This window comes from Tamandua tetradactyla, chromosome 10 (genome assembly GCF_023851605.1).
Source record: "Tamandua tetradactyla isolate mTamTet1 chromosome 10, mTamTet1.pri, whole genome shotgun sequence".
In the NCBI taxonomy this organism is placed as follows: domain Eukaryota; kingdom Metazoa; phylum Chordata; class Mammalia; order Pilosa; family Myrmecophagidae; genus Tamandua; species Tamandua tetradactyla.
In genome coordinates this window covers 52,773,279-52,792,641 of record NC_135336.1, presented here as the reverse complement: position 1 = coordinate 52,792,641, position 19,363 = coordinate 52,773,279, and the positions used below count along the sequence as shown (strand labels likewise).

General features: G+C 34.0%; 1 protein-coding gene and 1 pseudogene across 1 annotated transcript in view; one reads left to right on the top strand and one right to left on the bottom strand.

The window, feature by feature from the left end:
* The window catches only part of EPHA6 (EPH receptor A6), a 951,964-nt gene that overhangs the window by 425,345 nt on the left and 507,256 nt on the right, over positions 1–19,363 (top strand). The window contains 1 exon segment of the mRNA XM_077118650.1: positions 9,079–9,414. Within this exon segment, the coding sequence (XP_076974765.1) occupies positions 9,079–9,414 (336 nt within the window).
* On the bottom strand, positions 1,353–2,859 carry LOC143648490 (phosphatidylinositol-3,5-bisphosphate 3-phosphatase MTMR2 pseudogene; annotated as a pseudogene).

Genomic DNA, 19,363 nt, shown 5'->3' with positions numbered 1-19,363 from the left:
TGCTGGAATAATTGGGTATTTGAGAAAGTAATTATTCTCTGAATCTTATTTTGAGTATAATAAGTAGTGATTGAGGTGGCAAGAAGAGTTGTTGTTCTTACCTCATTTTGACTGCTTTAGTCAGGCCCCCAATTCTGGATGCCCAAATTGCAGCTGCTCCTCCTCTGCTTGTATTGCCTTTTTTTTTTTTAAGTCAATTGAAATTTTCTTTTAATTAAAGACCCAAGGGACAAGAAGCTCCTTTGTTATGGTACATTGTATTTGGCTCTTTATATAATATAGAATAAAATAGATATCAGAGAGTCAAATGTTTATACCAGACCAAACTCTTACTATAGCAGACAAACAGTACAGACAAAGATTGTAATACATCTTCACATGCAAGATGTTCTTTGGTAGACTTAATCATTCAGTGGAATTAAAGAATTTGCAAAAGGGAAAAGTAGTAAAATATTTCATGTAAAATAAGAGCATAATACTTTTTTTCGCCATAAGCTATTCCTATAGACTTCATGAAAAAAAAAATCACTTCTAGTAAAATTTTTAAATATTGCCTCAAAAGTTACCATTTAACTTCTGTGGACATGTAAGTAAAATAAAATGGGGTAAATGCTTTTTAAAATATCTTTCATGGTGTTTCTGATAATTGGGCAAATGGAAACTAATATGAAGGATATGGACAGAATTCTTTGAACTCCTAGACAGCTACCAATTTTTCCCACTCACCCTAGCCCCTCACTTCTATCCTCTGTAAGGCATCATTTTGGAACAGCTATCTAAAACATCTTAAACTAAGTATATCAATAATAGCAATAGTTTTCAATTACTACTGTATGAAAAATGTGCATGTTGAAAGTGATCAAAGTATAAATGAATTATGATATAAAAGAAAACCCCATTATGGGGAAGGAAGAAAGGAGGCCCAATATCAGAATCGATAGTGTTAATTTGGTGTAAACACTGATTCTGCTCCCTCTTTAATGAGCTCTGTCCCCCCTTTGCAGAGGTAAATATCGAAGTGATTTGTATTTAAGTTTTACTAGATGTCAAAATTTCCAAGATAGTATTTTTCTTTTAAAGGACTTGTTCCCACTGCAGACCCAGAAAAGCATTTGAATATTCGAGTGCCTTATAAATTTATTGTTATAATCATATAATTATACATAGAGTTAGTTCACTTAAGCCACCTGTACTGCTACAGTTCTAAACACATCCTAGAGAGATTTAAAATAAATAAAGTGACTGAACTTTCTCCTTAGATGAGTTCTAAGTTCAGAAGACTTGTGTTACTCATAAAGCTGCCAATGTAATCAAAGAGCTTGTAGCAAAGGTATCCCTATCTAATAGTCCTTTCATACATCAGTTTGGACAGGAGTGACACACTGTGCAGGAAAGCTGGGTCTTTCTGAAGATGAAGTGGATCGGATGGAAATTGCCCTCTGTAGTTCCTCTACTTTTTTTTGAAGCTCTGCCGGTTTAGCAAAAAGTTCTTTATCTCTGTTGTGAATGGGCTGTGGCGTCATCTGTGGATTCCACCTTATGTAATACCCCACCCAGAGCTCTAGGTGGCGCATGCTGGCTACTGGATAAAGAACATGATTGGAATAGCTCCCATAGAGAGGATTAGTGAAGTCTTCAAGCTGACTATTTAGGTAAGACCACAGTGATACAGTTCTTCTGGGAAGATTCTCTTTTCCTCTCTGCTGTTCACTGTTGCAGAAGAATGTTACAAATAAACAGCCATATAGGTGATCCAAAATGGTAATGAGAAAATATTCATTGAATTCAAATGCTGTAGGAAATTGTCTTGTCATTTGCCATACACAATCAATGAACTGAAGAAAAATAGGTGATCTGTCTGCATCTGCCTGATTCTTATTATCTCCATGGCCAATTCTCTTAATATGTTCTAGCCAGTGAGTAGAAACCAGTGAGTTTCCTCAATGTTAGGGTATACAATCTCCTTAAATTTTTGTAGTGATTCTCTCATAAAATGAATATTGTGGATATCCAAAAAAACTAGTTCTGCATTTTGATAGGCATCTTCACTTTCATAATCTCCACCCTTTGCCTTATTGGCAACAGCATTAACACTTGGCTGGGCATCAAATATAAAGATTTTATGAGACTGGGCATTGGAATCCATGATGGCTTGAAGGTATTTTTCATCCTCTTTGCTGCACTTCCCACTCACTCATACCATGGGCTGGCTACATTGAGTGATTGTGGCTTGACTTTCAGTATGAATCCATGATAAAACTGGGATCCAGCCCCTTGATCTGAAGGATGCCACTCTCTTTAATTCTTCATCAGAGATATTTGCTGGCACAACCAAAAGGACAGGGTATGCATCACACAGCTCATATTGTTCGTTTATCTTTGTTATTCTCCGGCTTTCATTCGGAATTCCCTGCCTTCTATACTCTAAAAGAGGATCGTACAGTTTCCACCCATTTTCAGGGAATACTCCTTTGTATTCAAAAGAAAAGAGAGACAGGTTATTAGGGACAGGGAATGCATGTTTCATTAGATTCTCAAATATGGGTCTTCTTGTTCGCCCCTCAGGTTTATGAACAAACCGTAAATTCTGGATATACTTGCGCACAGTTTCTAGTCCATAAGAATTTTCACCTCGACTAGAAATACCACCAATTTTTTCTACTCTACTTATCACACCAAGAGAAGCATCTAAAACAAATGGAGGGCCCCGTTCCATGCTTTTGAAATCTAATCTATTATTTGTGGCTGAGTTCCTCGTACACACCAGTAAACGAGCATATATAAAGTTACATCTTTGGCCATGTCTTTAATATTTTCTCCTGGAAGTAAGGGTGGTTCTTCCATTTCAGTTAATTTGTTAGATTCCCTCAGGACCTCAAATCAGAAGAAAAGTTGTCTGTAGAAGTTGAAAAAGAATCTGATGATATGACAGAAGCTGATTTTGTACGTACTGAATTCTCTGAATGAGAAGTGGAGGCAATTACAATTTTTGAGATGTTTTATCTTCACTTCTGATTATCTTCAAATGTCAGTGACTCTTAACGCATTAACTGCACAGGGAGTCCACAATAGGTTGCTGTGCCACCGCTAGCTGGGAGCCAAGACTCTAGCAACTCGAGTTCTGCAGTATGCTATATACATTATTTGCTAAGTATCAATCACCTCTGCCATAAAATGGAGATATTAATATCTCCCTTAGAGATTTGCTGTGTTGACTGAATGGAATAAACCATGTGAAATACTAAGTGCACACCTTAGAATAAACTAAGAACTCAGAAATGTCGGCTACATGTTTTTTAATACAACTCTACAAGGGATAAAATACATCATTTTTGACAAAAAGGAAGGTGTCACAAAGAGGGTAACTTGTACATGAGAACCTGAAGAATGAATAAGAATTTCCCATAAAGCAAAGGGAATTCAGAAACTACGTAATGCAAAGACATTGAGATGCAACAAATAGGAGTGAGTGAGAGGCTCAGAGGTGGACTTAGGCCTGGTTATGAGGACGCTTATAGACAAGGCTGAGAAGCGTAGATTTTATTCTGGAAGTGAATGGAATTTGATTTGTCAGATTTACTTTTTATTTTTGGTTTCTTGAACTGTGAGTTTTAGAAATAGTAAAAAATATATAAAGAATGATCTAGGTCCTCTTTCACAGAGCTATGAAAACATTCATGTATAACTAATATCAATTTTTGTCATCAATTTAGTTACTGAAGATAGGTGCAATAGTATTGAAGAAAATGAGAAACTAGTTGATTTGTATGTGTGGAAGCCAAAAGATTTGAAATGCACATGCTGCTGTTTTTGAGCAGTATTTAGCTTGAAAATGTATGTTTCAATGACTCTTCTGCATATAAAATTATTTTGAAATGCTCCAAGGCTCTTATAAAAGTGCAATAAATTGCTCACTAATTTGTGTATTTTATAAGCTTGTATTTGACAATACTCTAAAAGCAAAGCACTATAAATATTTTGTAATCTTCATTTTCCAGAACTTTTCTATATATAGTCTCATTTCAATGTGGTAGAATTTTTTTTTTTTTAACTAAACATAGAGTACCTTGGTACCATCCTGCATCTAAGGGAATACATGGCCTTGACATAATCATTTTACTTTCCTGGGTCCAATTTCTTAATCTGAATAAATTGACTTAATTGTTCCTCTGTGGCTAGATTGGACTCCAGTTTTGTGATTACTTTCCATCCATTTCCAGACAGAAAAACATTTTATGAATGAAACTTACAGATATAACATAGTGTAGTTTAGAAAAAGATCATGCAAATTCCTGTTTTATTAAATATAGTTTAAAAGATTATGAAGGAAAGATACTGGAATAAATATACAGATACAGATAAAGGTTAAAATTAATAGTAGTAATGCAAAGCATAAGATGAATCCTATAGTTTTAAATTATGTAAATAAGCAGATCTGACAGTGTATATTTTTAGAAGATATTAATTATAATTTAGTAATGAAGTTTTTTTCATTTGTGCCTATGTATTTTATTTCTTAGTAAATCAAATATCTTATTTGTTGCAAAAGCATTTACCCATTTACTATCTATAGATAGCTCAATGTATTTTTTCTTGTATGTTGTATGGCAGGGTCATATCTCATTATTTTTCCACGTGAGTATCTCGTTATTGCAGCACCATTTGTTGAATTTTTTATTTTGTTTTGTGTGTTTGTTTTTGGTTTGTTTTGCTTGTTTGTTTTTTGGGGTAGTGTTCTAGTTTGCTAGCTGCCGGGATGCAACACACCAGAGACGGATTGGCTTTTAATTAAAGGGGATTTATTTTGTTTCTTCTTCAGAGGAAAGGCAGCTAACTTTCCACTGAGGTTCTTTCTTATGTGGAAGGCACAAGATGATCTCTGCTGGTCTTCTCTCCAGGCCCCTGGGTCCAACAACTTTCCCCGGGGTGACTTCTTTCTGCATCTCCAAAGGCCGGGGCTGAGCTGCTAGTGCTGAGATGAGGAATGCCAAGCTGCTTGCTGTGCTACGTTGCGATCTCTCATTTAAGCACCAGCCAATTAAGTCAAAGTCACTCATTGCAGCAGACACACCTCTTAGCCGACTGCAGATGTAATTAGCAACAGATGATTCACGTACCATTGGCTTATGTCCGCAGCAACAAGACTAGGTATGCTCACCTGGCCAAGTTGACAACTGAATCTAACTAACACAAGTAGTGTCTGGACCAGGAATGAACCGAGGTCTTCCGCATGATAGGCAAGAATTCAACCACTGAACTACCCTTGCACACAACCACTAGTTGAATGTATTCTTAAAAGTTTTCTTTGACAAAGTTTAACAAAGAACAATTATTCTTTCATTTGTAAGCTCATAGATATGAATGAATTTGCCTTTTGTTAGGACACTGTACTATTGCATCTCTGGTAGTCAAAAAATTAATGAACACATCAAATTATTACCAAGTAGTTAATATATTTTGATGTACAATAGCCTTTCATGATTTGATATCATCAATTTGATCAAATTTTCACTGTTCTTAAGGTTAAAAATGCATAGGCAAACCATAGTTAGCTATAGAATTAATGGGTGAATAGTAGCTCTTGAGTCAGTGTGGAAAAATACACTATTTCTTTATCTCTATGATTATAAACATGAAATATAAATCTGTAACAATTGATGTTGTGCCTAAAATATGACCATCAAGCTTCTGTATCATCGATGTTAGCCTTTACTATGTGTGTTCTGCAGAATTCTAGTATTCCTCCAGATGCCTCTTAGAAAATAAGATCCTATGAACAAATGTTTGGAAAATGTTGAATTCAACAAAGTGAAGTGAAATTTATTACTGTTGTTTCCATGTCAAGCTCCCAGAAGAGTATTATTTGAGCACTGAACTCATTTTATTTTGCAATATCACGTAAGACTAGAGGTATTGCACAGAAACACAGTTATGTTTAAAAGTATTTTACATTTAAAAAGCATAAAATAAAATAAAGAAAAAATCATAGAACACCGGTCTTCTGCTACTCTGAGACAAAAATATGGACCTGCAAGGCCAGATGCTCAGACACTGCCTCAAGCTTCAAGTTTTACGTTAGGACACCATTTCTTTCTTCTCTTCATGTGTAAAGGGGAATTGAAATTTGGAGATAGAAAAGGACTGAAAATGTGATTTCTAAATAAACTAATAGACATAACATTGTAGTTTAATATAGATTTTTTAATATGATGAACTTGAAAAACAGCTAGTTGCAAATCAGAATATTGCATGCTTCTTATGAAGCTGGTTTGGAGAGTGAGGTCTGGAGATTGATTGCTTTTCTTTTATGTGAATTACTTGTATCCTTTAAAGAAAAAAAAGTAACATAAGGAAGTCCCTGAGAGTTTTCAATATAGATGTCTCCAGAAGGGTTATTGCTGCCAAGTTTTTTCCCAATGTGTCACATAATCTTTGTATAATTTATAAATGATAACAAAGCAATCAGGCCACATTCATAAAAGCCCAGTGACGCATAATTTAGTTGAATCTAAGGATTAGAATTAATTGTCTCTCTTTCTTCCAAGTTCTAAATCTTAGTAAATGATTCACTGTAAGTCGTTACAGCTTAATATTTGCATGAAATCACAGTTTAGCTGGCGTAATTTAACAGCAATTAAAAAGCTATTTAATCGCCATGCAAATTGGTATGAGGGCCCTTGAGTAAGAAGGGTGTCTGCCTTTAAAAAGAAAAAAATATCTCCAGGATGGCCGTTAAATATATGCAGTCATCCATAATATAATTGATAACAGTCTTCCTACTCATGGAAAAATAATTCTTGCTTTCCATTATAAACAAGAGAAAAGACCAACAATATGAATATGCCATTCTGTAGGAAGACATTGTTATGACAGTGATAATGAATATTTCACAAGCATAAGTATAGGTTGGAGGTAAAAAGCTGAACTGGTCTCTATGCTCTAGGTTATAATCCCTTCAATATATTCTTCTCTGAAGGCAGACGTTTCTAATACCCTCTGGAATAAGAAATGACATAAAGCAAGGTATGCAGCAAACTTTTAGAACTACCTGTCCCATTTTTCAGTCTAACTTAGGTGATATACATGTAGGTGGCTGGCTTCCCTGCCCTGCAGGTTGCTGATATTAAGATCCAGCAAAAGAAAAAGGAAAATATATCTTAACACTGATTAATATCTCAAGATGAATGCAATCATGTAGATTTATGACTAATATTGTGTTATGCTGGTACCACATGACATCTCACTTCTTTCACCCCTGTGCTCATTCAAACCATTCCCTACTCTGCAGCCAAAATACGTTTTTTTAAAAACATGTCATTTCCATACAGAAAATCCATCACTGTCTTCATCTTTTACATAGAAAATTATCCAGCTTTGTTCCAGTCTGACAGTCTTCGATTACCTGGCCCCTTCCTATTCCTCAAAACTCATTTCCTGCTTTCTAACCAGTGATTTTCTTCCAGTTCTTTGACTATTTCAGGACCCTTTTTGTCTAAATAACTGCACACATTCTCACACTAATATTCTTTCCATCCTTCTGCACAGCTTCTTCACCAACTCCAGGAGACCTTCTCAGAAAGTTACCTCAAGTAAGGTTCCCCTGATAGTTTTTATTTCAACTCCTATCCTTTGATTTTTTTTATGTGCACTTATTGTAATTCAAATTTTATTCTCTTGCGCCTGTGGTGTGTGTCTGTTTACCTAGCCATTCCACTAAAATGTGTATAACAAGAAAGAAAGAATAAGGTCTATCACGTTCACCACTGGAGCCCAACATTTAGCAGAGTTTCTGGAACATTGTAATCACTAAATAAAGTATTTATTCAATGAATGAAAGACTGTAGCTTGAAATTCAATGTAGCCTTGAAAAAACAAGATCAATTTCACGTTTACAGAGAAATATCTTCTCACCCTATAAACAAATTTTCTTGGTAGCAGAAATTTAGAGAATTAATTTTAATGTCAAAAAATTAGACCTTTTAAAATATGGCAGGAATACTCTTTCCTTGGATATTTATGCATTTGATTTTTTTTCAAAATATCTATCATAAGTATAGTCTCTAGCATCACAGTTTCTGTGGTATTTCACATTTAGCACTTAACACAGTGCCTTGCACATTTTAGACCTTCAGTTAATATACACTCAATGAATGATATGAAAATGAGGTTTGAAAAACTCAGAAAAGGGTAAAGGGTTTGACATGATATTAAGAAAAGGCTGGAATATTTAAAAGTTAATAAGTACTCCAGCCAGTGTGATCTTTATGAAAAAATAGTGAGAAAGAAGACTGAGGGTAGATGCTCATCTGTAACTTGGGATCGACTTGGTTTATGCAGTCTTGGTGGCAAATAAGAGGACTGTAGGGGTCTGTTTATCAGCTGCTAAGGACACACTTACTTGTGTGTAGTAGACTTCAGTCACCATCTCTTACGGGGGTGCCCCTTTGTCCCTTCTGTATAATTTTTTTTTTTCATAAAATTGGCAAAGCCTTAGTAAAAATCATTTTCTGTCTCCAACTTCCCTCTCTCTTCTTTTTCCAGATTGTCTTGACCATCCTAAATTTATGACTCAACCCATGTAAAACAAATCCCTTAGTGCGTCTTAAGGGTAATGAATGGAGATTTTAAAATCTATACAACAAGCGTTATGTGAAGACTGAAAGACTGACATAATAGGTTTTATATACATATGGTATTATATTTTTCTCTAATTTTGAAAATAATAATGTAATTAAAACTACCCTTTAATTAATAATAATTTTTGCCATTGCCTATTTCCAGTTAACAAATACAGAATATAATTACCGTATCTTTTGGAGCTCTGATGGTTTTGATATTAACTATTGAACGTCATACTACCAAAATGTTAGGATATAGACAGTCTTCACCATAAAAACTCCTTCCTTTCTAAACTTCAGCAGATGTGTGTAACATATGTTCTTTCTGATTCCTGTCATAAGAGCTCAGGCTAGTATAAAAGACCACCGAATGTTTATTGATGAATTTTTCAATTTCTCACCATAATTCATTGTTCTATATATATATATATACACTTATTTTTTAATTGCTTCTCTCTAGGGCCACCTTCAGCTCCCAGAAATGTGGTTTTTAACATCAATGAAACAGCCCTTATTTTGGAGTGGAGCCCACCAAGTGACACAGGAGGGAGAAAAGATCTCACATACAGTGTAATCTGTAAGAAATGTGGCTTAGACACCAGCCAGTGCGAGGACTGTGGAGGAGGACTCCGCTTCATCCCGAGACATTCTGGCCTGATCAACAGCTCTGTGATAGTACTTGACTTTGTATCTCACGTGAATTACACCTTTGAAATAGAAGCCATGAATGGAGTTTCTGAATTGAGTTTTTCTCCCAAGCCGTTCACAGCTATTACAGTGACCACGGATCAAGATGGTAAGTTCTACTGCTGTTCTCTGAAAGCAGACCCATAAATCCTTTTTAATGCACAATATCTCTGATGGACCTGTATTCCTTGTGGTGCAGTGGTATATACTATATACTACAGGGGTGATTTTCTGGTTGTCGTTCTTATTCTTACCCAAGGTGCAGAAAGATGATTTTTGATATTAAATTTTAGCTATATTACTACTAAGTTAATTAGGTTAACTTATCTAATTTAATTATGTCTAATTAAATGCTTCTCCCTAATGTGTATGCATTATGTTTTTAATATAATCATATACCAATACTTCTCAATAAGTCCATATTATTGAATACTTAATGTCAGGCATAAGTAAAATGTAAAATGCATTGAATTCGTTTTCTCACTTATGCTAGCATCCCTTTTCCATGTCAAAGAAAGCAAAAAATACAAATCCATTTTAATTAAAATTCATAATCTATATTGTATATTCCAGCCAACATGCTTAATCTTAATCCACTGAAAATAAATAGCAAACAATATTAAAGTGTGAAAATGCTGTGTCCAGGTACAGTTTGTGAAAACTAGTTAAACTGTCTTTTAAAAATTCTATTGCTTTAGGTTAAATGCTCCCTTTATAATGCTTTAGATTTTTACTGCCAAATTTTCAGGCACCAACACGCCTGTGATTTTTTTTCTCTTTTTTTCCTTATAACATGATTGTACTGCAGAGTATCATACAAGAAAAGCTTCAGAGATTTTACAAACTCCTTTTGAGAAGTGATCACTAGTTATCTGTATTAGCAAGTGGCTATTTTGCAGCAGGAATTATTGTTGTAAATGGATACATACGTGGGACAAATTTATAAATACAAACTATTTTTATATATTTAGCATATGGTAATATTTAAAATAATATTTAAATAAAAATATATTGAAAGGAACAAACTACTGACACACACAACTTAGACGACCCCCCAAAAAACTATACTGAATGAAAAAGACAATCTCAAAAAGTTACTGCATGATTCCATTTATATAATATTTGTAAAAATATTATAATTATAGATATAGAGAACAGATTAGTGATTGCCAGGGTTTGGATATATATGTGGTGTGGCTATGAAGTGGTAGCATAAAGGAGCCTTGTGATGAAACAGTTATTTATATAGCTGGATTGTGTTAATAGTTCACTAAACTACATATGTAATGAAATTGTCTAGCTATACGCACACACACACACACACACAGATACACAAAATGTACCAATGTAAATTCCTTTGTACTAAAGTTGCACAAGTAAACATTGGGGGAGGCTGGGTGTAGGGTGGCCATGACCTCTCTACGTTTTTTACAACTTCTTAACATCTATAATTTAAAAATAAAAAGTTAAAAACATTGTTAAACCTATGAAAAATCCAGGAAGAAAAATGTAATATTCTACTGAAAATATATATGAAATGGATATGACTATTTTATTCAAAATATTATACATAAATTCACTTGGTGATCATTTTCAGAAATGCATCTAATACATTAAGCAAAGTCAAATGGTATTGTACGATCACTATCTTTCTATTTACTAGGCAGTTTTCCCCTTTGTCAATTAACTCTACATTAGAGAATTTGCCTTATTGTTTGAAAGTGAATTCCTGTTTCTCTTTGTTTTTCCTTCTTTCCCTTAGAATCAACAACATCTTATCAGATATGTCTTTAGTATAAAGCACATTATGGTCTTCTGCTACTCTTTGCTTCAGCAGATTATTTATAAAGCTTTGTTTGCTGCCACCTGATAGAAAATATACTCCAAATTTATGGGTCATTCTTAATTCTAAAGTATCAATAGGTAAGCTTGGGGTAAAATCATTATATCCCTTTAAATAACATATGTAATACATATATTTATATAATTCTGTACATATATATATAGCAGTCCTTCATTCTAGGATCAAAAGAGGATTAATTAATCTAGTTTTCTACTTATCAGAAGAGCAGAAAATGAATTGTCCCTTTCTTTTTAAATGAGATAATTTATGAAAGTTATGTGAGCAAAAAAGCAGATTATATATGAAATAAGATCTTCATAGGTTAAGAGTACATATTCTGGAAGGATAGCAATCTCCCCCAATAAATTTGTCTTTGATGAGGGATATTAAGAAATGATTAATTTTTAAAAAAGTTAAATTGACTTTGTTTTAGATATAAATGGTTATAATCAAAATATATTTAAACTTTATTTGGAAAATGCATAAAAGTCCTGCACTAAACTAAAATATTTTATGTATTTACTTAATAAAATATATTTAACTATGATCAGCCTTTTATATGAGCAGCTCTCTCCATGTCTTAATCTTGAGAGAATCCAAGGAGACCCTTTCTCCTTGTTGTTCTGACTTTAGAGAATATCTTTAAAAATGTTACCCAGACGAGGGCAACATAATGAAATAGTGCAATCTGTAAATGGATGTTATTTTTTCATATTGAAAGAGGTCAGAGCCTAGTACTGAGGTAAAAGGAAGCTTGGCAACTGGAATGTTCTAGAACCAAACTTCTGTCACCCTTCATGAGATAATAATTTTACTGCTGCAAGTGAGAGAAAAGATATCCTGTTACTCAGTTTGGAGCATCATTGGTAAAGTTTCAAGGGACTTGAGAAGCAATTTTTGAAAGTGACCTGGTAACATTTTGTTGGACTTAGGGGACCACAGTCGTCATTATCTGCAGGTTACATGTCATGTTTTTTATACTAAATTGGAAAAGCGATAGCTGGTATTCATAAACTTGAATTTATTCAACATAATTTTTGAGGGTATTCCTTGTGTTCATTGGGTGAATATGCCCTTTTCAATCTTCCAGAAGAAGATAATAAATAATGTCACAAATTTGTAATTAGAACTGAAAGTACAACGTAGGAGAAGCCCAGGGAGTTCTGACAGCATATATTCTCCAGGTCTGGAGAATGAGGGTGGTCTTCCTGAGGAAGCAGGATTTAAATTGAGTTCTGTAATGAAGAACGAGTAGAATACGATTAGGCAAAATGAGACTAGGAGAAGGGAAAGAATTCTGAGTAGTAGGATCCAAAAGATGAACAAGTGAGGGATTAGGAGATGATGATTAACATACCAAGAGCAGCTAAGTAGTTGGTGTATTGCAGATTTGGGGCAGGAATTGAGTGCATCTGTAATTTGGAGAAATGAGTATATGTCTGCAAAATAGCCAAGAAAATTTAGGAAATCAGTCACTTAGAAGATGCCGGTATATTACCAGGGCCATAATTAGGGAAAAGAAAATGAGCAGAATAATATTGTTCATGGGGTGATACTTGCATAAATATGTAAGCAATATGTTAGAGAACCAAAAAACTACAGATGGTAGTATTATGTTTTTACTACTCACTCTATGTATGCACAGTGTGAAACGTGGGGATTGAAAGAGGAAATTTGCATGGGTATGCATTTTCTTTCATATACTTGATTATATGAAATACACACATATACATAATTCTTTTATATTTCTCATATGTAAGTAACATTTATGAAACTACTGTTAAATAACCCTGACTTGATTATTTGTTATCTGCTTGTAATTAAACAATGTACTTTTTTTCCCCACAATTACTTAGAACCATTTAGCTATAGTTAGGAGAAACATTTCTTGATTATTCTAATTCTAGTTGGATAAATAAGATTATAGATTTAAGACTATGAAACTCATAATTAGGATTCTTTGCAATAAAATTTAATTAACTGACTTCTATAATCCCTAAAAGCTGCATTTGCTTTCTTAGATTTTCAAAGTTTATTTCAATAATCTTGAAGGGTGCTTCATTTAGAAAGCCAATCAAGAAAGCAACACCTAGAAAATTTAGAATTCTAATCTTGGGTACATGGTAGGAAAACTAAGGAGTTTAGTTCAGTAAAATAAATTGAGTTGTGGGCACTAAAGGAAAATATTAATTATAGATAGTCAACCTGAAACAAATTGTGTTTATAGATATCTTAATATGCACAAAAAGCTTTTATGACCATGTTCAAGTTGAAGGACATGCTAAATTACTAACCAATTCTGCTGATATTTGCTTAAGTATCTTTAAAGCAATTACTGTCAGCAGCAGGTTTTCTGATTCATTGGTTTCTTAAAATATACATTCAACACCTATTCTCCCTGCTTTTGGGTGATAGTTCTGTATAGGTCCGCCTTTGGCTTACATTTTGATTTTAGATTTCATATATTCATTCTGACAGTAATAATTAATTGAACTGACATTTAAAAAGATTTAAAATTAACAAGTGTCCATATATTTATAAACTTGAGCAGTTTGATTTACAGTTCACCAGTTTATTTCAAATGACAAAATGTGTATATTAGGGACATAGTAAACATGCATTTGTCTTTATACCTGCTTTTTAATGTATTTTACATCTGGATAAATCTCACAGTCCTCACTGTGTTTTAAAAAATCTTGATAGCAGATGTTCTTTTTGCTAAAATCTGTGCAAGTCCATTCAAAGTAAAAAAAAAAAAAAATCAGTATAATAGTTCAAGATGCTTACTGAAAATACAGGGAACATAGGGTTCTTTATTTCATAAGCCAATGGCACAGAAAGCTTTTTTAAAAATTAACAGTATTCATGATTTTAAATAAGAAGATGCTGTATCATTTATATTTTTCATATTTGTACACACAGCAAATTACGTATTCATAAGCTATAGACTCCTTATTTTGAAGTATAACATTTTCCTATCTCCTTAGGAAAAGTGTTTCTATCCTGCAAAGTGCACTGAATATTTTATTCATGGAAGATAATTGAAATGTCGATCTAGTTAATCATACCTAAATAATTTTATGGTTCATCCAAATATTAAATTGTAACAGTGTATAGATTTTATAAACTTTGTTTTTGCCCCTGATAAAAATCAATTACTTCCAAGTCTAGTGTTTTTTGAGTAATTGATGATTTAGGAAAGGCCCTTAGACCAGTCAGCAGATGTAGAAATGGAGCTAGTCTTAGAGAGTTGTATATGATACTATACATGTTTCTATCTCACTGGACTATAATAAAATATTTTTAATAGTGTCCTTTGCAAACCAGTATATAAGAGAAAGGTTGTTTTTTTCATTTGACTGAGAATATCCGCCACCTACCACAGTTCCTGTAATTTAATAAATAATTATCGGTCATTTGCTCTAGTGGGAAGTGGAGATGGTGTGAAATAAATATTTTTAAATATTTATTGAATCTTTACTATCTGCCATGGCATTTCTAGTTGCTAAGGGTGTGGCAGTAAAGGAGAAAAACAAACAGTTAACAGTGTTCTTACCTACATCAATCTTAATATTTTCATGGTATGTAGTTATATGTCCTATGAAGAATTATACGGGTTAGGTAAGGGATTGGAAGTAATGAGGTAGAGGAAGTTTCCATTTTACGTAGAGAAACCAAAGACCACTTCTCTTCATGACGTTTGAGCAGATCATGACATGATAAGAAATCCTATGGCTATTTAAAAGAAGACTGTTCCAACCTGTGGGAATAAAGGGCAAAAATCTTAAATTTAATCAGGAACATGTTGGGAAAATGACAAGAAAGTATTATGATGTCTTTAGCTTATACCAAATGACATTCTCAGTAAATCTTCTGGTGCTATATCTACGAAATTTTCAGCAAAAGTTTTCAAAAGCATTAAATCATCCTTTAGATAACAAGCATGCTTTCTTTTTTCCTTAGTGATCATACATTGATAAAGGGATGTGTTATATCTTAAACATGAATATAAGCAGTTGGCTTTTAGAGTCATTGGCTATTTCCTCTAAGAATTTTTTTTATTTTTTTTTTTTTGCGGAGTAGGTAGCTGTATTTTAAAGTATGAAATAGTAACACTTAATTGTTTTGGTGCCTTTACTACTATATTAACAATTTTAATGGAGTTTTCCATATGAAAAATAGTAGTAGAAATTCTTTAGTCCTATAAGAATAAACTTCATTAACAGATATTTAAATTGAAGATAGGTGCTTATCATTATATTTTGCATAATCCATACCTATCATATAATGTGAGGCTCTACTTTATGCATATGTTAAGCAAATGTCTAGAAAATTATTTAGCCTATATTCTCAATGCAATTCTTTGTTTTGAAATGGAAGCAGTTTAATTTCATTAACTAAATTCTCCCTACAAAACTAGTTGACTGATTTGGATAACTGATTCATATATGACTGTGGTAGGTTGAATTACATACCTCAACACACGCTCTTTATCTTGCTTTGTGTCCCTGTGTCCTTAATCCGGCTTTATAAAGAGAAAAAAACAAAAGCTAGGAGTTAGTGATGACCACAAGGAGAATTTGGAAGTCAGCAGAAACCAGAAAAGGAGAGAAAAAAAAGGGGATTACCATGTAAAGGAAGGCAAAGATATAAATCAAGGAATCACAAGGCTTCCTGGCAGCCTTTATCCAAATGTTACAGTCTTCAGGAAGAGAGCAAGCCTGGGCAATTTCTTGATTTGGGGCTTCTAGCATCAAAACTGTAAGCCAATAAATTCCCACTTTTTTAAGCCAACCTATTATGATAGTAGTTTGACAACTAAGATAGTAGTTAGCATTAAAGACTGGGCTTTATTCTTTAAATATTTTCTAATAACATCTTTTACTATGGAGCAACAATAAGGATTAAAAATACATTATTTTGTAAGATTATGATAGAAAGGTTTTCAAAATTGTAGATTATTCTAATTATCATTGAAGATGTGAAATCTCTTTATAACTATTAAATAATTTGTAAAATTGAAAATCTTTTTGTTAACCTTTTAAAATGAGTGAGATTTAATAGCATTTTTTTCTTCCACATGTTCCTCAGCATTTTTTTATTTGGTTGGATTTTAAAATAGTCAGATCTAGTTACGTATTTTGTGAGAAAGTAAAAATGCAGGGCATCTTATTCAAAAAGCAGGAAAAAAAATACCTTTTAAAGTTATTAAGATACAAAAATGTTTATTTTTTCCAAGGTCTCTCTCTCTCTCTTTCTCCACTGGATCAAGTGGTTTTTTATCTGATACTTAGTATCAATGTCCTTCTAAGTAAAGAAACATTAAAATTTTAAATTATTTGCATGAATTTTTCTATTCTTTTTATTCACAGTATCAAATATAAAAGCATTTAATTCATATGTGGAATCAGAAATTGCACAATTCTTTTTTTGTAGTACTGCTCCTCCCCCAAGGTTGCCTTCAGCAGGTCAGAGCAGATACTTGTAAGCCAGAGTCAGGCTGGAAGGTTGGAAGAAGCAAGAGAGGGTTCCCCCAGGCATGGAGCCAGCCCCAATGAGCTCTTCCTTAACATCGAAAATACTACACAGAGAATTAAGACACTCACAGATGCCCAGGTCCCTGCCTGGCTACTCCTGATGGCTTCCAGGTTCCCATATCTGCCAACTGCCAGCCTAACTTGTCTTGCCCCAGCCAGGGACAAATTCTCAGGGAGATGAGCCAGGTCCTCTCCTTCCCATAGGCTGCCTTCTCTACCAACCTTGGAAGGATGACCCCCAAGGGCCTTTAAACCATTTTGGAAGCTGCAAGGTATTTGCATGGGGTGGACTTGAGAAGCTTACACCCATGGAGATGTGATCTTTGTAGAAAGGAAACAGCCATCCCAACCACCATCCAGACCATGGGATAGTATTCTAGTCCCATCCTGTGTGCGGGCCTCCACTGGAAACAGGGAGCAACCCAAGAATGTGGTCCTCTCTCCATAGATACAAACCAGTTCCCTAACCAGGTGGAGGGTGGCAGTGGGCCTACAGCAGAGGAGACTGCAGTGAAGAGCTGCACAGTAGATACACAGGTAGGAAGAGGCAGGACCTTGCCCCGAATCCAGGCTCCATTGATTGTCCCATTCAGATACACTCAAAAAAAGCCAAGATAAAACCCAAATTTGAAATAATTAAGAATGTCAAGATGGCAATAGCAGATCATTAAACCTTAAGTGTGGTGGTCTTGTGTAACTTCACAGATCACACATTAATGAAGCTAACCCTAAAAACATTTTACAAAATATCAATTTAATTGTTTTTCCCATTTGCCTCTGTGCAGTAGTCATCAAACAAATGTAGTCAGAGAACAACATACACCAAATACTACCATGTAGTGAATAAAATTTGCATGTTTGAGACATGGTGCCTGCTGTTGAGCAGCTAAAATCCCATCTTTCATTCTCTTAAGATTTGGAAGTAAGTTTTCCTAAAGTAAAAAGAATAAATTAATTATACCATATCTGACTCAATATACATTTTCGAAAACTGAGTGCCTGAAATATTACTTAGTATACAAGTCCTTAAAAATGCACAAAGCAATAAATGATTAAATAGTGCAATGACAGTGAATGTTGACATTTCACTTATCGATTTTTATGAGAGACTGGTTGTTGGATCACACTTTTATTCTGTCAGGCAGTGAGAAATGCTTTCAGTAATGAAAGATTAAAAAAAGAAGAAGAAAGAAAGTTCCTTAATTTACCTAATGTGATTCTAATTACTTTGGCATTCTTAAAGACCTGAGGCAGATTTCATGTACATATCTTTGTGCACTGCTTTATATTGTTACAGTCACTTTCAAACCTACTTTGAGATAGAAAAATGTTTTCTTTTCCCACAAAATTATTCTGAAATGACTCATTTGAGTTCATCCTTTCAAATTGCAATTTAATTTATATATTGCTTTGGCCATCTTTTATTAAAACAAGTAAATAATACTCCAAGGATAATAAATGTATCTATAATATATGAAGAGCAGTTCACTTTCCATTTCCTTTAATTCTGTCTTTCAGGGACCCTATTTTACATTTCTTCTGGGTCACTATTTCTTCAAGATATGCATTCACTTTTACTTTATGGTGTTCTTGTGAATTGAGGCTCCTCTTTGTTAACTTCCTATTTCAAGCCTCTGTTAATTAATAGTGAATGTGTGACCATTGTCTATCTATAAGTTTGAATTGGAATTTGACAAGTTTATTTGACAGCTACTCATATCTCACTTTTTTTTCATTTTTTATTGTGAAATGCAACATATACACAAAAAAAGCAGTAAATTTCCAAGTACATTTTAACAAGTAGTTATAAAACGAATTTTAAAGTTTGATATGGGTTACAGTTCCACGATTTTTCATATTTTTCTTCTAGCTGCTCCAAGACACTGGGGCCAACAGAAATACCAATATAATGATTCAGCAGTCATACTCATTTGGTAAATCCTGTCTTCTCTGTTATACTCCTTCTTCTCTTTCAATAACATGTATACATAAAAGTAATAAATTTCAAAGTACATTGCAACAATTAGTAGTGAAACAGATTTCAGATTGTATGGGTTACAATTCCCTAATTTTAGGTTTTTATTTCTAGCTACTCTAAGGTACTAGAGGCTAAAATAAATATCAGTTCAATGAATCAGCACTTACACTCATTTGTTAAATCCTACCTTTTCTATATAACTCCACCATCAACTTTGATCTTTCTCCCACTCTTTAGGGGTATTTGAGCTATGCCCATTCTAACTTTTTCATGTTGAAAGAGGATTGTGCTGGTCTGAAAAGATGTATGTCCCCTAGAAAAGCCATGTTTTAATCAAAATCCCATTTCATAAAGGTAGAATAATCCCTATTCAATACTGTATGTTTGAAACTGTAATCAGATCATCTCCCTGGATGATGTGATTTAGTCAAGACTGGTTGTTAAACCGGACTAGGTAACGACATGTCTCCACCCATTTGGGTGGGCCTTGATAAGTTTCTGGGGTCCTATAAAAGAGGAAACATTTTGGAGAATGAAGGCGATTCAGAGAGAGCAGAGAAGAACGACATACCCATGAGAAGCAGAGAGCCCACAAGCCAGTGACCTTTGGAGATGAAGAAGGAAAATGCCTCCCGGGGAGCTTCATGAAGCAGGAAGCCAGGAGAGAAAGTAGCAGATGACACCTTGCTCACCATGTGCC